Source organism: Fistularia commersonii, chromosome 10 (assembly GCF_037954325.1).
Source record: "Fistularia commersonii isolate RoL2024-O1a breed Wild chromosome 10, RoL_Fcom_v1.0, whole genome shotgun sequence".
Lineage (NCBI taxonomy): Eukaryota > Metazoa > Chordata > Actinopteri > Syngnathiformes > Fistulariidae > Fistularia > Fistularia commersonii.
Window position 1 is genome coordinate 12,915,352 of NC_141293.1, and position 18,755 is coordinate 12,934,106.

At 47.4% G+C, this 18,755-nt stretch overlaps 1 protein-coding gene across 1 annotated transcript in view; it reads right to left on the reverse strand.

The window, feature by feature from the left end:
* The window catches only part of dgkb (diacylglycerol kinase, beta), a 65,869-nt gene extending 59,067 nt beyond the window's left edge, over positions 1–6,802 (reverse strand). Inside the window, exons 1-2 of the mRNA XM_086153803.1 lie at positions 6,524–6,802; positions 2,517–2,656 (exon numbers count right to left, since the gene is read on the reverse strand). Coding sequence (XP_086009929.1) covers positions 2,517–2,586 — 70 coding nt within the window. The 5' untranslated portion in view covers positions 2,587–2,656; positions 6,524–6,802. The remainder of the gene's footprint in view (positions 1–2,516; positions 2,657–6,523) is intronic.
* Between the last annotated feature and the right edge of the window lie 11,953 nt (positions 6,803–18,755).

An 18,755-nucleotide genomic window follows, 5' to 3' on the forward strand; every position in this document is an offset into this window, starting at 1 on the left:
GAAATTACCCCGCCAATGCTGGAACAGGATATTGTGTTGCGCTAATTAGACAACGTAGCTCATATCATGTTTTAAGAAGGGCAAACACACCGGTGCTCTTCTTTGCCTCTGAGGTAAAATAACCCCCTCGTCTCTACGGCTTGCCAGCTTCTTCACATTAGCTGTCATGCCGCATACAAAGCCATACGCTAATTGTGAGTTGATTGTGCAACGCCACGCACTGCGTTCGAGAATGCAATCAAAGTGTGCGCGAGCGCGTGCTAACAGGGGAGAGAGGAGTGGCGAGGTGACTAAGAGGAGGTGAGGAGGGGATACGTTGCAGCGAGCTGAAGAAGATGTTTTGCAACCTATGGCTGCAGGAGAGAGGCGTTGCCTGGAACTAAAGGAAATGTGAATATCCAAATCGGTGTTCTGTGTCTACATACCTGCACACAAGAGCGCGCGCGCGCGCACACACACACACAATCAAGATTCCCCCACTCGCCGCTCCCCTCAACCTGCCGTCTTTTATTCCCACACAATTCCCACTCCAAGCCAGGCTATTAAGCTGCGAAATCTTCTCTTGTTTAATTCAACAAACTCCCTCGCCTGCCACAAAATAAATATTTGAAAAAACCCTGACAACAGTCTCCAGAACACTGCCGGCTCTCGCCTGTGTCCTCCGAGTGCCGTCGGCCACAACCGCAACGTGCGGATGAAATATTTACCATAAATCACGCGGGTTAATAAATACACATTTTTATCCCCGACTGTGTTAAAACCCTCCAGATCAATTAATCCATTTCAATGTAAAGTGTTTCTCCCAGCGCTGACAGTGCTATTGACAGATAGCTGAGGGGATAGGGAGGGGTCTGGGGAGTACACACTGGGTGTACTCCTGGGAGTAGGAATGTAAAAATACTAAAAGCACGCTAGTACAAAGCTGTTGTTTTCCAGATTTTTACCACTTGCAGCACCAGGTGACTTCGTGGAAAGGCCTCCAGTCCACTGGGTGGCAGCACTGAAACTCTAGGCTGTTACGAAGCAAATGCCTTTCTTGACAAGAATTGTGCGTATGTTTACAAATGGTCATAAGGGCTTAAAGGCAGAGCTGCCAGCAAGGCGCTGAGCAGGTCACTGGGCGCAACCTGCGTGCATTCAGTGTCTTGTCCAAGGACACTTCACACGGGGAAGGAGGAGCCGGGGATGCGAAAAACAGTGGAAATAAAAATCAATTTAGGATTCACTTGTGTTCCTTGTTGCCATGATAACAGGGAACAAGCTGCTGATTGGCAGGGCCAATCAGCAGCTTGTTCATGTTCAACAAGTAATTTTACAGGCGCTCGCACTATGTGGCCCTGAATGTTTTCAGGCTTATTGAATCTGACGTATGCTGATTTGACATACTTGCACATCTCCTCCTACGCCCCCCCACGAACTCAGTGTCACATATTCATTAGAGAGGGCCTTCAAAACATACAAGATGCTGTGTTTACCTGTCGCCTGGTAACCAGCGGCAGTTCGGCTCATACGATTCTTCGCTGACGACATTGAGCTTCCACGTGCAAACATTTACAGTACCAGGACAGCAGACACGGAGCTCATCCCGCTCTTCAACCCCCCCATCACTACCCGGAGTGGGGCTAATGATTTTCTGCACCCGATTCCTCGGCAGGTGGGCGGAGCACGACCCCCCTCCCGCGCTGCTGCCTCCGAGCCCTGTTGCCAAAATAGCATCACATTTTCCACCATCACCCCAACCGCCGCCGCCATTTTTCCAACGTGTCAACACCTTGGAGTGTAACGTAAACTCTGGCGGCTCCTTCACGGCCTGAAGCCCAGCCGCGTCGCTCACGACGGCGGGATCGGGTGGAGGCTAATGCGCGGCGCAGAATCGTGAAAACAAGGGACACTTGTTGACACTCGCAGTGCGAGTTTACAGTGGAGCGCCACTCTTGTTGACATTAACTCGGCGGTGTGATGCTATCGGGCTGGAGGAATGGCTCGCCTCGACAACGCCATTTTCCAAACAGAGGCGGTCGAGTTGAATCACAGCAAAGCAGACACAGCAAAAGGACTGTTTTCTAAATGCACATTTTGTCCCCCTTTTAAAAAAGAATCCGGCTGTATCCGTGGCAACCGATCGTGTGACCAGCAGTAGGTTCCATCGCCAGGCTGGACGGACCTGTGAAAAGGTTCTTCATTTAAATATATACTATCCATTGCCAATAACAAGCTACTTGTAGTGTGTGTGTTCATAAAAAGCGTACCGGGCAATTAATAGAGTAATCTACTCATTAATTTCCTCCAGCACGACACAAAATCAATAATCAGAGGCACGGTGATCGATGAGAAGCCCCCAACTGAATGATTTCCAGTCTGCTGAACAGCTATAATCCCGTCTGCTGTTGAATTATGGGTGAAAGCACTGTTTGCGGCGGGTGGTTGCCCGGCGGCCGGCCAAGAGCACTTTGGACGTGGACAGAAAAATGAGCCTCCTTGAAAAAACGCAAGAGACAGGAAGGGACGGGACTCACACTGGGTGTACTCCTGGAGCAGGGCAAACTCCGCCGGGGTCAGCGTGACCCACTTGTCCTGGACGCTCATCGTGTTCAGACCTCGCTCCTCCACCCGTCGATCATCCCCGGGGCGGCGGGACACGACAGGGCTTCACTCTCTGGGAAAAGGAGAGGGAAGAGTGAGACAAAAAAATGTACTTGATGAATCAGACGGCATCAGATCCTCCACCTGCACCGTCGAAGGGCAAAAACAAAAAAGAAATCAATGGTTTCATCTGCTAACACCCAAGTCTCCCTGACGTTGCTTTTTCCTCACCACGAGTGCCTGCTGATGGACAGTTCCCTCACGCCTCTCGTCCACCACCTTTCTCTCAGAGACGATTCTCAAGTACCTGCTGGCACAGAACTTTTAAGGTTTGACGTGATCTAGAAGCACAGGTTCTCTCGGCGTACGAATAGGGAGCAGGTTTCACATTCATTCTTTCATTCTATGGACAATTTAGAGTCTTCAATCTACCTTCAGGGTGACAAAGACTGAGAACCTGATTGAACGGCAGACAGGAGAACCTGGATAGAACCCAGACTTGAACACATGCAGACTTGAACACATAAGATATTCAACATCCCCACAAAATGCGACCATGAGGTTGGAGAGGATTGACTTTTTTCTTAATTGGCCAAGGTTCCCTTTTTTCTCTAGGCTTCCGCCTCTGACAGGAATCTGATACGTCAATAGCATTTACAAGATCCATCCCAACAGCTGTTTCCCTGCAAACGGTTTTCAGCTGGTATGCGAACGGAAGTGTTGAGACCATTGTCACCCTGCATGTTAGCCCAGGACGCAGATTCCAAAACTGAGATACAGAGCTGCCGCGTTTGCCACCGCGCATCCTGATACCAACTGATGGTGAGCTGGGAAAAGGCGGTACCTGAAAATCAAAGTTTCAGCCTGTGACTCTGTCCTGGCATTTTTGGGAATCCAAGTCAAGTAAATATCAGGCGGGGTTGGATATTTACACTCCATAGTCCGGGGGGCTCGGATCAATGCTGGCCCAGCATTAGGGCGGAGATAAAGGTCTGAAGCCAGGCAAGTTCTTTGTATTTACACCCACGTAGAGGAGCTCGACTGAGGAGGGAATGCATTCCACCGCATCCATGTCAGCAGAATATACAGACCCCAACCGCCCACCCCCACTTTTGCAGACGTAAACTGCCATCTTGGATAATTTGAGCTTCAGAATTCGCCTTAATCGGATTACTTCTCAATCTAACCGGGAACAAAACAGGATTAATGGTTGAACTGGTCCATCCCTAGCCACGTTTGGAGTAGTAAAAAGTAGTAAGCATCAGGCCTGTCTGACAAAAATGTCCACACAAGGACCTTCAGAACCTCACAAGGCAGCCTTCTGCAAATTTGGAGCGACCTCATGTCCATCCCACAGCAGCAACATAGCGGTCAAGTCCAAAAAAGCCGAGCTCCTACGTCCCAGCAGTCCAATTTCCAGTGTTTAACTCAAGGTGAATCTCGAGCCCCGTGTGCTGCCGCCATATTTTTCACCCGTTGCCAAGACATCGACGGACAACAGAAACAAGATCTAAAGTCATGCCTGCCGGAGAAACCTCTGAGAGATGCCATGTTGCGTTCGGATACCGCACTCCCTTACACAATCCCCCGCACCAACTACAGGATGTTCTGCCAGCATGACATTTCACACCTCGGATGTGTTCAGGATCATCTGATTAAAAATCAGAAGAAAAAAAGAGGGAATGGACCAAGAAGGGGGCCGGCAGGATGTGGAGCTCTGGTGTTGAGCCACCTGGGCAATGAGAGACAGCTACAGCGAATAAAATTACCACCCTAATAAATATTTTGAAGGACACCCCTCATCTTTGAAGTCCAAAACACCAGACTGAATAAATACAAATATAAAACACACACATTTGTTGGTGACAAAAACAAAACACATCATTAGCCTTGAGGGAACTTCGGATCTGAAGTGTCGTTGCCAGGTGTGTGCAGATGGAGGTCGCCCTCAACTGCACACGTGTGCGAGTGTGTGTGTTTGTATGTGTGTGTCACAACGCCAGTGAGGCATTTTGCCCCCCACTCAGTGTAAGCTGAAATCCAGGGTCAACATGTCGACATGTTCAGTCATCTGGACGTCAAACGCGTGTATGAATTATACACACTCACGCCCGGTGATGCGAATCGCAAATGCGCAAATGAGTTCAGGCGAGTGTGTGAGAGCATCCATCTGTGAATTCCTGTGCACAGACGCCCTCCACCCATCCACCCACCGCCCTGCTGCATCCAGTTTAAGAAGAAAAAAGGCTTCAATGCACAAGAGCTGTGTGAACTATCAAGTGAGCATCAGTGTCACCAAATAAGTTGCAAAGACAGGAAGCATCAATCACCACAGTGTTCAGCAGAATGTGTGTGTGTGTTATCCCACTGGCTGCGTGGGAATCATCCGCCCTCACACAAACTTTGATATGCTGTGTGAGATTAAACTAGAAACAGCTCTGCTCTTGTCTTACACTTGTTCTCGCACACACAGAACGGCCATGCCTTTCCAATCTGGCACTGATCAAAGTGCCGAAACCATCCAAACGCCACGTCGCCCTGATCGCATCTTACCAATCGTACGGTGACAGTGATCAGTCATCGATCAGTGCTGCGGCGGGGAAGCTTTTCTGGCCGAGATCTGATGGCAGTTGGCTGCAGGATGATGATCAGCAGCGACCGACATTCACAGGTTACAGGCTCCGCCTCTTGAGTTGACTGAACAAAGGCTGAGAACCTCCAAGCCCCGCCCACTGGGGGGGGGGGGGGGGGGAGATAATGACCTGCTCTACATTGGCACTGTTGTGTGTGTGACTTTATTATTGCCAACTGAACTGGAATCCATGACACAGAAGCATGTTTGACAGGTGGACCGCCACGAAAACATTTCAATACCACAACTGTTGGAACGAATCCACCAGCTAGCATTGCGTTTTTAGCTTAACTAATAGACTAATACAACATAACAATATAACATAGACTAATAAATGACAACAGTCTTGCAGCCTGAGAGTCAGAGATAAGCATCCTAGCTATTCTTCAAGACACCATTAACACAGCACAGTTTACGCCGCAAAAACTGCTAATACTTAGCAGCGGTCAGCACAGAAACATAAATGACGCTTCAGAGAAAAGGACAATTTTTGTTCGCATTATTTAAATAAATGTGAACCAGAATTAATTTGCTAATCTGGCAAGAATCCAAGGTTAAAATCTATGGTATTGGGATGTTTAAAACTAGAAAACCATGTGCAAAAAATGACTTGGGGGAAAAAAGCAGGTATGAGCAGATATACATTTATAAGTTCTGCAAAAAAAAATGAATTAGTCAAAAAACACTGTTAAAACAATAACAAGCTCTAAAAAGAAATATATTAATGAGATATTATCAAACATTTGAGCAAAGTCGACACTGAACAACACGTCACACAGGAGAACATCACCTTGCACATCTGTCATTTGTTTTGCCCCAAACACAGCAAATATCGCGACATCTCGCGATGTTCTGCACGCCGACTCTGTATGGTTTTGTAACAACCTTCCAACTCAGACCTGCTGCAGCGCCACCCAACTCTCAAACTTGCTGCACAAGTCCAGATTCCGCCGCTCGCCTCTACATCGGTAAGCGCAGGCTCTGCGGGTGCGTTCGTGCATTCGTCTGTTTTCTACACTTTAATCTGAGGCGGGTCCAACACGCCACGATTCCATCTTTGATATGAGGCTGACGTGTGGCGTGTTGCCGCTGCATCCATCCCCCCCCTCCTCTCTCTCTCTGGTGCTGCCTAACTGCAATGCACCTCTGTGAAGGGAACATGCAAAACAAGTAGGAAAAAATAAACAAATAGGACGCGCGGCAACTCTGTTCGCTTTATCCTCCTCCTCCTGGAGGAGCGACACCCGCGACACGACCAGCGGAGCCACGGCCACTGCGACATGGATATGGGATTATCGAGGCGCTCACCTGCTGCAGAGCCGGAGTTCACCGATGGAGGAATCCTCCGCACGGATGCTTCCAGGAAGCAAAGCACCTCCCCCCCCCACTAACCCCCGTTCCGCCGGTCACATTCCAGCCGGATCTTCCCCCTCTGCGGTGCCGGGGCTGGAGCGAGGAGCATGCAATTAGGCGACACACGTGCTCCTGATGGTGAGAGGGCAAAGCAGCGGCGGCAGCTGCCCCGTGAGCTGCATGTCACTGTGCAAGTATGTGTATGTTTGTTTTTCTCTGCGAGTGTCTGGTCAGAGCAGCAGCATCAGGGAGTGAAAGAGAGAGAGCGAGAGAGAGAGAGCAGAATTATCCAGCTCTGCCTCCAATGATCAGTTTCCATACTCCCGCTCGCTCACGTCACATCCCTCCATCCCTCCCCCCTCCCCGCTGTATAAAACCCCTGAGGTCCTTTATTTACCGCCCCTCCTCATCCTCCCTCCACTACTACCCCTCTACCCTCCCGCCCAGGCTGGCTCTGCTCCGGTGTCACTCTGGCATGCAGCACCGGAGCCACATTAGCATTCATCACCACAGGTGGCTAAGTGCATCAACCAGTGGGATTTCCTCCTCAGATGGGGAAGCGGGAAAATAAGAGTGAGGGGGAAGAAATAGGAATAGGTATGGATAAGAAATCACAAAAAGGGCCAGTGGAGTGGGTGGGTGGGGTGTTTATGCCATAAGTGAGAATGGAAGGAGGAGGTACAAATCCGGTTCCTTTCATTCCCCAGTCGTTTGTGCGGCCAGGAAGATGTGAGGGTCACTTGACGCGTCAACACCGTGATTAACTTCCTGCGCTCAATGACTCCCTGAGATGTGGAGATCTGTGACCTATGTATGGAAAAACCCTCCTCCCGCCGCTGCATTTTGCGGCACAACCCCGTATCGCGTGAAACGCCCATGCCACTGACGGGTGCTAAAATTACTGCCAGGGCCAAGACCAGGAGAGACCAAGATCGAGTCCGGATTGGCATGACGCACTCCTGGCATCATCGCTCCTATTTCACTGTAGGAACAGTCTGCAGTTCCGAGAGGCTTTTCAGGAACCAGGCTGCTTCTTTATGCTTCCGTACAGCAGAGGAGACAGAGACCGTGAACTTCAGTTCCAACTTCAGTTCTTCAGTTCTTAGACAACTGCTTCAAGGCAGGGTCTTTTTACGGCCCCGTAGGAACTCGTATCATGTAGGTGCTTGATCACAGCAGTGCAGGGAGAAAAGAAAAAGACTTCAACCCACTGATAATCCATGGTTGGCATTCCTGCAGTGCAGCCAAGGGACTGGTTGCATTTGAAAAAGGAGGTTTTAGGTTTGGTCTTCAGCATTCCAGCTTTCAGGTGCCTCACAGGTTCTCCTAGCTTAAGGAGCACAAGCATGGTCTATTCCTAAATTCAGCAAAAAACAAATGCACATCTAACCTAATCTGACCTCTTTGGACAGCTCCAGAATTTACATTGCTAATGACTTCCACCCCTTGAGATCAGCCACTGACACCGACATCATGACATCAGCATTGGAACAGCCCAGGCTGGGGAGTGCTCTGGATGCATTGGAGAAGGTGTAGACAGACAAAGATGAAGGTTGTTATAGCTACCGTGAAACCCATCCTCCTGTCCATCTACTGCTCAAAGACAATAAATGCAACCCGTGCCAGATGAATCGACGCTGCTTCATCCAGAATGCACCAAGGAGCCAACAACATCTCCTGGAGCAGACGCACTCCAAACAGTCTCTTTACAGCTTCGCTGCTTTTATGGTTTATGAGGTCATCAAATCACTCCACCTTGTACTTGCTGATCAAATACAGCAGAGTGAACCTCCTGGAAAGGTACTCCTGTGGTCACCAAACACAAGACATGGAGCAGAACATCCCGTCATAACCCTAAAGCGCCCATCAAAGTAGCATCCTTTCTGATTCTGAGCAGCTAGTAGCGATGGGGGACCATGAACTTTGGAGAAGGCAGTAAAATCATGTTGGAAGAGAGGTCCAGTAGCAGTTTACCTCCTTGTTTATCAGGACTACTATAGAACACCAGTGGTGTCCAGTCAGGGCTGCAATGCCTTCTCTACTGTCCAAAAAAATATCTGAATCACACACTGATTTTAATTACATTTTGTCCATGAATACTTATTCAATGTTTCCAAATGGTCTATCCGTTTCCTTTCATAGCATTTTTCCTGGCTGTGCTGCTGCCAGAAATGTATTTTAACATTAAAGCATTTAAACAAACACATTTCAGCCATCATTTGTTGCCAGGCAGGGTCAAAATCCAAGAAATCTGCCTGGACGCTTGCAGAATCAGATTCACAAGCGCTCTAGCAAAAAATAAGTGTCGACAAAACTGTTGCTTCAACCGTTCAGATTTTGAGTTGCAAAACTAAGGCCTTCTAGAAGGGTACGGTAACATCAGCGTGTCACACACCCTTTGACTGGATAGTCAGAGAGTGTACTAGCCTGAGCTGGCAGGCTGCATCTGTAGCGAGCTGCACAAACAAAAATATAGTTCTGTTGATATAATAGCTAATTTGCCAGTTATGATGGCTGAAGGAAGAGAAGCCATTAAACCATTTTCAAGACAGACTTTTCAAGAAAAGGTGGACATCGTTAAGAAAGGTCAGGCAAATCTGAAGTTAACTGGCCTGTTACAGCGCGGAAAAGGATTTGTCTATCACTTTCAGCCTGCTAAATATGAGCGGTACCCCTGGCTCACAGGCTCCAAGGAACACTGTAAATGGTATTGCTGGGAGCGCCTGTTATTTGCCACTGATCAATATGATGTTTGGAGCCACAATGGGTTCTTGTAAATTTGACTTGCCGAACCAAGGCAGCAATGAGACACCAGAGCACTGCCGGACACTTAAAAGCAACAGTGCTGTCCAAAACGTTTGGGGAAACCAAAGTGGATTTACAGCTGAGTGACCAAATGCGCAGGGAAACAGTGCTCCACAACGAAAAGGTGAAGAAAATTAGGGACTAAAGACTGATAGACTGTGCCATTTTTGGGGGCAAGCAAGACCTTTCATTTCCAGCAAACAATGTAAGTGATGGATCATGAGTTATCTCTGTGATGTAACGGTTCTCTATACTGCCTTTCTGCAAAATAAGATGTTTTTTAAAGCTATAAAACAGTTACTGAGGGATGGATTGATAAATGGAGCACTACTGTAGGCTAAGGTGTGAAATACACATCCCGTAACTGTAGCGCACACACTGCAATACTGACGACGAAGGGCTACAATGAAATTTTGTTCGTAGCAGGGCGGGTTGTCAGGGAAGACCTTGTCCTGGAGGGTTTCTGTCCAATGACTGCTTGACCTCCTGCCCTGATCAGGCCCTGGTTGCAGCACTTGACAATTTCCAGTTAGCATGAACGCTAATAGCAATCAGGCTGCATTTCCTGCGCCCGCCACCAGGTATTTTTATTATTAGCACGTAAAAAGTAGGCTTTCTGCAAGGCCTCAGGGCAGAGATGACAAAAAGTTGTGGGCAGGAACAGACGCAGGAGGCAAACTGTGGGAGAACCAGGATGTCAATTCGGCGATAACTTAAATAATAAATAAATTACTATATTTCTCTCCGCGGGCACGACTCAGATGAAAAGTCTGACAAAGGCCGAGGCTCAGCGGCGAGATGTGATTTCTGTCCCCCCAAATCCCGGGCACTTGCACGCTTGTTTCCGCCAACACACACGATTTACTGCATTGATTCTGGACGCTGGCGCGGGATGTAAATTCAGAGCTGCAGACGCCACAAACGCAAACTATAATTCCCCAAGGGTGCTGAGTTCAGACAAAGGAGATGCGATGGAGTTTTTCATTTAATTTCAGCTTTAACTTTATCCGACGAAGGGAAAGCCTGATTTGTTTCTCCGCAGCAAGAAATAGGTTAAAAACAGAAAATAAAGTACTATAAATAAGGATCTTATCGACGTCTAGCACACCGAATGGACTGAGACTGTCGGTGCGCCTTGATGGAAGCGGTCAATCGGTGATAAATTCAGGGGTTTTGAAGCTGTGATGTCGATACCTCGTTAGAAACGCTGAAAAAAGTGATGAAAGAAGGAAAATGCCAATTGATACTTGTAGATCAGATTTTTTTCTTAAGTTTATAACGACGTTTGGTGCAGATATTATCAATAAAGCAGAAAACACAAAAATCAATAGGAACGATGAATATTTATCACAGAAGTGTGTGTGTGTGTGTGTGTGTGTGTGTGTAAGCCATGATTAGCGACGCTGCAAGCAACTGCGCTTCACAATTCACCCAACAATAATTCAGGTACAGAGTGTTGATGCGCAACAAGAGACAAGTCCAGTCTCCGGGATGGGAAACAAGGAGCAGAGGGCCAAGCATAGATCCCTGTGGAGCTCCAGGGTTCACCCTTCATTGTTAATCTTGCCATCTTTCATTTCTCACTCCCTGTTTTTATGAAGAAATGAATCGACGGCAATCGGCAGACAGCCCCCTAGAGAACTTACCCAGGAGCAATGAAGCTGAAGTCAGCTGACCGTCCCGATGTCAGCGCCCCGTGAGCCCCAAGCTTATCATGTGTAAATCTATCAGGTTCAAGGTCGACAAGTGTGAATGGTCTTTTATTCAGCACGTTCACACCCTGTGATTCAAAGCACTGCACGCCGGTTTGTGTTCACACTAACACACTTTGTGTTGAGCGTCTTGTGGAAGTACACATGCGTGCAGACAGATGGACCCCGGATTCGGACCGCCAACCTTCCAATTTGGAGGGAAGCCCGCTGTACAGTGAGACATGCTAGGAATGAAGCTTTGGGGCTGGAGTCCAGAGTCTCTGGCTTCTTGTTGGTTTTGTTTCCCCCCGCAGGTGAACCTGACAGCGGAGGAGTCCAATCTGATCGCCAGATAATGAGAGGATTTACTGCAATCACTTCACCTTCGCAATCTGCTGACACGTGAATGAATGCAGAGAGAATGACTTCCCTCTTCCTGGAAGAGACTCTAAAACCATCCTGTGCGTGGGGGGGGGGGCTCTGGCTCCGCCCCCGCTGACGGGGAACGCCGCTCAATGTAATCAACAAGCCTCGGCGTGGATTGGATTCATGAGGCAATGATCCAGATACATGCGCCGAGTGTATGTGTGTGTGTGTTTGTGGCTGGCCAATTTCCCAATGATGCTGGTGTTTTAGTGCCCCCCCCCCCATCGTGGTTGTTGATGGTCATGTGGGTGTTTACAGGAGCCGGGGATCTCTGGAAATCAATAAACCGTGGTGGCCCCACCACTAGAATTCACCCTTTCAATGCCAGGGGTTAATTCACTTTTCAACCTTTAAAAACGTAAACCCATTCGATTGCAGTCATCCACTGAACACACGCCGCAGGACTTTCAACTATTTATGTCAAATGTCAATCACAGGGCCACATCATGTCGAGACGTTCAACCATTCACCATTCACTTCAACCATTCACTGTCATTCACATTGAAACTGCTAATATATTTGTAGCTGCAGAACCCTAATCTGGACGGATGTAACACCCCATGAGACACACAGGTGGGATTGGTATGCAGATGATGGCCGTGAGAAACAAGAAGGCGCCACGTCAGGCTGCCGTCAGCTGTGAATGAAGGTCACGTTCCCCCCGGCAACCGCCTGCATCACGCGCGGTATCAATTAGAATTCAGATGCGTGGTGCGATGTCTTCAAATACAATGCGATTAAATGAAAAGACCGGGAGGTAAAATGGGATGAAGCTGTAAAAGCCACACAGATATAAGGGGGTGAAGCCAGATTAGCCGAGGTGAGCTTATGAAGGAAACTAGATTATGGGATAATGGGAGAAGAGTGCCATTTTGGTATGAGAAGATTTGAAAATGAAACATGAGATTACACAGACTGGATTAGGAAATTAAATGATCTACCTGGCAAAGGCCAGATGGCATGATGAAAGCACCGCTGGATTTCAACAAAACGAGGAGAAATTAGGAAAATAGATACTGCAATAGGATGGGGCTGAAATGAGATTACAAAATCAGATTAGATATTGTGTAAAAAACACGTCAGCTCCTGTCGGACGACGACTGGCGGGCCGGGGGGGCATCTCAATCAGTGTTCAGTGCCAAACATGGCAGCCTCTGAAGGGACCATGTGACTTGGAGAGTAAACAAACTTAGCAGGGCAGGACCTCCTCACACCCCCCTCAACCCCACCACACATATCAATGGTCGCCCACCCCAGGGCCGCTGTGCTATTAATAGCGTTGGAGCCGGCGCTCAGAACACCATGTGTCCTAATGGGAGCATTATGTAAGGCCCGGTCCTGTGTGTATACGTTGGCTAAACTTGGGCCTTCCCTCCCCGGGGGGCAGATTGAAGCCGGCAAGGTAACGAAAGGCTGTGCGGATATGGCTGTGCCTGGCGGATATTTTCAGAAGTCCCGCTTGTGTTGCGGTGCGTTTCGCTACTGAAACAACAGCTGCTGACTAAGCGGCGCGCAGAACAAGCTGCAACCACTGCTTCCCAACAGTAGGAATATAAAGATTACTGGGCTGTTTTTTTATGGGTTTATTGGTGGCAAAAATACAAAAAGGAATTAAAGATAACCTTAACAATTACTGTGTTTCTGATGTTCCGTCTCTTCTTGCCAGCAGTTGGACTCCGCGGTGCTTCACTAAATCTGCAAAATGAATGCCTTTGCTATCTAACGCTATCTCCAGCAAGATATCTTTTATGAATCCAAGTTAACAACTACTTTTCTTCCCTAATGTAGTCGCCCCTTTAGCAACATCAGCTGTCTTTAGTGTATCTCTGTTCTTCAGGATCGTACAGATGGTTGTCAGGAGGACACAACGATGAACACATGACTGCCACTGCATTACAACGTGGAAAGCCCACCAGTTTGTCTGTGTGTTCTTGCACCGAAGCTCAATTGTGTGTGTGTGTGTGTGTATGTGTGTGTGTGTGTGTGTGAGTGCATGAGCATGTGCCATCAGAATGTGTTTTTCACTCACATTACCATGAGCCGAAAGATATGTCAGTGAATTGACGCAGCCTGACTCAGAGAGCAGAGGCTGTAGGGCCACAAGGTGACGCACTGTGTGTGTGTGTGTGTGTGTGTGAGTGTGCGTGTGTGTGTGCCGGGGGGGGCATTTGCCGGCCAGCGAGGAGCAAGAAACACATGGTAAAGGGCTCGTTGAAATGAGACGCCATCAGATTAAAATGAATAACAGAGACAGCCAATAACCTGCCAATACCGTTAGTTCTCACCTCTGGTTGCTAAGCAGTCTGTGATGGGTTGCCATGGGAACGCCCCTGTGGCCGGGACTGACGTACGCTGGGTTTATTTAGTTAGTTAGTTTTGTAAAAATGTAAAAACTTGTTCCTAAACTTGCTTTTATTGTTAGGCCCTTTATAGTACTTTTTAAATTTAATTTTTTTCATTTTATTTCATTTTAACTTATTTGGGCCAAAACACTGATGTTCCTCTACGAACCCTGGAAACCCCTCTTGGGTGCAGCGGGCCAGAAGAGCTTGGACCGCTTCATTGCTGTTTCTCGCTTGTCCTGAACGTTTTGTCCCAAGAAACCAGCTGAGCAGTGACCACAATAGCACCCCCGCAGTCTGTATCTGGTAACGACTTCAACCAATCATGAGGCAACAAAGTTGGGGTAGAGCAATCGTCCTTGGAACCAAACATTCCTGGTTCGATTCCTGGCTCCTCCTCCTGTCGAAGTTCAGCAAGACACTGAACCCCTAACTGCTCCCCTGGCACTGATGGATGGCAGCCTACTGCTTATGGTTCATCCGTGATGGGTTAATTGCAGAGAACGAAATTTCCCACAAGGGATTTATAAAGTATAAATTATTATTAAGTCACATAACTTCCTATGGACCCTTGGAGTCGGAGCTAAAGTCCATGGTTGCTGTCCCAATGCACAAAGAAACAGATGGGTTCCTGGAAATGTTCTCAGAACTGCGAAAAAGTTCGTACAGTGAGAAAGGGGCTGATGTTGTGTCTGCTCCATCTACCCTAACATATACACACAGAGCTGCATTTCATTTTATGTTGTGAGTGGAGATGAAGACCAGGTTTATGGACCTCAGAACCTTCAACTAGGATCTGGAAGGTAATGTTAGTGTTTAAATGCTTCAACTAGTCATAACAACTTTCCCTGTCACACTTTTTAGCCCCACCTGGGACCAGAAGTAATCCATCACATCCAGCGTGGTTGCCACCGACAGCTAAAATGAGTCGCTTTGTTTCCAGGGCAACCATGTGGGATCTAATTGTCATCGGCGCCATCGATCGCCGGCGACATTTCCTACCGCCATTAAGCCGGTCCCCGGGCTGGCCTCCCTCGCCGCCTATTAGCCGCCGCTCGTGGAAAAGGTGAAGGCCACGTCCTTCCGCCGAGGATCAATATGGCCGCTCCTCGCGCTGGCAGTGAATCATTCCGTTAACCAGGCGGGAAAAGGCACGTTTACTACGCAGTAAACTGTGTGTGGCGTCTGGAAAATAGCCCTTTTAAAGCTGATGTTTATGTAGTATCATGACAGTATTTACAAGGCTTTGTCAGTAATCTACAGTTGTGCTTATTTACAGCCCAGTCTATATTTTTTTATATATATCTATATATACTTTATGTGTATAATAAAACTGATACTATAGGTATGTCATGTCTTGTTTGGTACTTTCTATCAGTCATTCATTATCCATAGTTGTGTGTGTGTGTGTGTGTGTGTGTGTGTGTGTGGTGGGAAAGTGGGGCAGGAAGTAACGCCAGCACGTGTCCCAATTTTAAAATCAACAAACACCGGAAATACCGATCAGGAATCACTGACTTCCGGCCAAACCCGTGACGTCAGTAATCAACCACAACAAGCCGCACGTGTGCGCGCGCCTGGACATTCAGCGACGACTAAATATATATATCACATATTTATAAAGTTATATATATATATATATATATATATATATTTATATCACATATAGAGAGTAAAATCTGATTTACCGGGGTGATTTTAATTCCGTTTGTTCCGCCGGCGGCGGGCGAAGCGTCTTCCTCACGTCACCATTCTCTTCCTATTCGGTCCCCAAAGAGGCCGGGTTACATGCTGGGTTGCTAACTAGGAGGTTAATCGGTCACAAGGATGCTAACCGGCAGGTTAACTAGTTAAGTTGCACGAGCTGACTGAGATGCTACTTTCCGGGGAGACGAACTTTGAAAGACACATTTACAAGCCAATCGGGGTCGAGACCAGACATCCGGGCGATTGGTTGACGTTTACATGTTTATATTATTTCAGTTTATCATCTTTATTTTTTATTTGAAGAATTCAAAACAGTCATTTTTTCAACGTTTATTTACAATAATAGCTTTATTTTTATTTTATTGTGGTAACTAATACTTTTTGTTCACAGATCTGTTATGTTGCATGTGATGCAACATGAAATTAGTTGTATATTATTAATTTGAATGAATAAGTTTGAGAACACTTCATTAAATCCTGTTGCAAGACACTCAATCATAGTTGACGTCGAAGCCGGATAAAACCCTTCTTTTTTTCACTTAACTTGAGACATGTCATCATGACATGAAAATCTGAACAACAAGATACTGAACACCGACAAAATAGAAGTCATTATTCTGAGCTCTACATATCGTTCTACAATCAACATTAGGAACACCTTATCTAATGACGTTTTTATGCTGGATGGTGTCAAAATGGTCTGCAGCACACACCTCGAGGGCCGCCTTCTGTCATCTGAGTCATATTGCAGAGACCAGGCACTTCTCCGCACCTGCTCCCTGTACAAGCCACAATACAATACAAAATACTTCTCTGCAACTATAACCCCCTAAATGGGCAGGCGCCGTGATACCCCAGAGAACTCTGAGAACCCTGTCTCCCTATCAGATCTCTACGCCCCCTGGGTGCAGAGCTATTTGTTGGCCCCTGGAGTCACTAACAGCAGGACGGGGCCCGGACCAAGCTGACTCTTTGTTTGTCCTCATTTATACAGGAAGTCCCTGGTTCAGATGTCCTCGACGTATGGCATTTCGCGGTCATGTCACCATCTCCCCTAAATCTGATAAGAAAGCCTTGTTCCATCATTCCAAGGGTACACCATTTTTGGCCTTAAAAGAAATTTCTTGTAGGAACTAGTTGCTGAGTGGAGCGGATGAACACAGTACGTCAATCACGCGCTCTGTACGAGGAAGATGACTTTGTTTTCCTTTCGCGGTTGTACTTTCATTTTCATTGCTGTTGTTTTTGAAAACTTTTATCCCCCTATTGTGGCTCACATAAGGCAGACTCATTTGATGCCAGTACTCCGAAGAAGCCATAGAATAACATTGGCCGGTTGCTTAGCCCAATGATTATTGGTGATAAAAGGCATATATGTAAACAGACTCCAGTGTGTTTGCATAAGTGAGCAACATGAGTACTTATGTGAAGTATCATATGCGAGGTCTGACTTACTTTGTGCCATTGGAATGGTACTCTGACATAAATCCAGGACCTCATGTCGTTAGCTTAAGCTCAGGCTAGCGCGTTGTTTCAGTGCCATAAACTGCCAAGGGATATCTCCATGATGCACGTCTCTCCTTCCTCCCACTCTTCCTCTTCTGTCTACACTCATGTCCTGTTATCACCAACCTCGAGTCCTTAGGCACTCGTTGTGACCGGTACTACTCTGCTGAATCTCATCTGCATAAAGACTGAGTATTTCTTGTGCCTGGAAGTCAGGATTAAACACAACGCCAACTGTGTCTGTGAAGGCCAATCCATGAGAGGTGGATACACGGTCACAGGTTTTAAAAGAGAGGGCTTGCCAAGACGAGGAGAGGTTGGGGTTGTGTCACAACAGTGTTCCCATTGAGCCTCTTGTTCCCGTTGCATGCTCCCATAAATTCATGTGGCAGTAGTCCACCATAGAGTGCCTTTTCCCAGTTACCTTAGGGGTGAGCAGCATCTGCCCAGGTCAGGCGTCTTTTGAGCAAACCTGAACTTTGCCTAGTTGGTGTTTTGCCAGATGCCAGCTTGGGATTCTTTCATCATCCATCCGCTTGACATGTCCCAGCCAGTAGATACAGTGTTCCTCTAGATGAGAGTACAAGCTTTATTCTTGGACTGCAGTGTGTCCGTTCAGCCCCCTCTAGTGCAGGTGGAAGCTGTTAGGCTTGGTGTGCGAGCCCCGTCCAGGTTTCATAACCATACAGGGTTGAGCTGATGACAAAAGCTATGTTCACCTGGATCTCAGTCTGGCCTGTTTGCTGGAGTCCCATCTTCTGTCAGAAAGCTTTCCAAAGATAGAAGCTGCCTTTTCAAACCTTAGCTATGGTGACTCTTGAGGTTATTACTGTATAATTTCGGCTATTATCCATGGAACTATCATGGCTACTCGTAGAGGTTGCAATGGGTCCATGTGCATTTACAGTATACCTTCCAAACACCTTCATATTCCCCTCTTATTCTCTCTCTTTTACTCTTTTTCTCTCTGTCGAGGCAGAAGGCAGCTGATATTGAGCTGGGTTCTGTCTGACGTTCCTGCCCGGACAGAGGCAGTGTTTCCTTGCCGTCGCCAAGCACTTGCCCATATGGGGAAAGAAGGGTCTCCGTTATGAATCGGTGTGATGTAAACAAAATCCGACTTGTCGAACTGTCACCTCTAATTTATGTCTCTTGAATCTGTTGGATGAGCCTGCTGTTACACAATGACTTCTACCAGGGGATTCATAATTGGAGATGTTCATTCTGTTATATGACTTCCTGATGTCTTCTTTCCTCTTTAGTTGGTGTGACTCTTTGGAGGAGAGTGGCTGGTTTTAAGGCATACCGATGTGTGTGTGTGTGTGTGTGTGTGTGTGTGTGTGTGTGTGTGTGTGTGTGTGTGTGTGTGTGTGTGTGTGTGTGTGTGTGTGTGTGTGTGTGTGTGTGTGTGTGTGTGTGTGTGTGTGTGTGTGTGTGTGTGTGTGTGTGTGTGTGTGTGTGCGTGCGTGTGTGAGTGGTGTGTGTGTGTGTGTGTGTGTGGGAGTGATGGCGTGGGTCGGGAATAACAGCACCATCTGCTGTAAACGATTTCTCACTCCCACTCAGGATCTGGAGGCTGCAGGACGAATCCATGTCAACAATCTGCTGTTCCTCCATTGCAGAACTCACACTCGTCACACACACAGATACACACCTCAGGGGGCTCACTTTTTGCAAAATTTTTCAGGAATCACAAAAAACTGGAGCCCG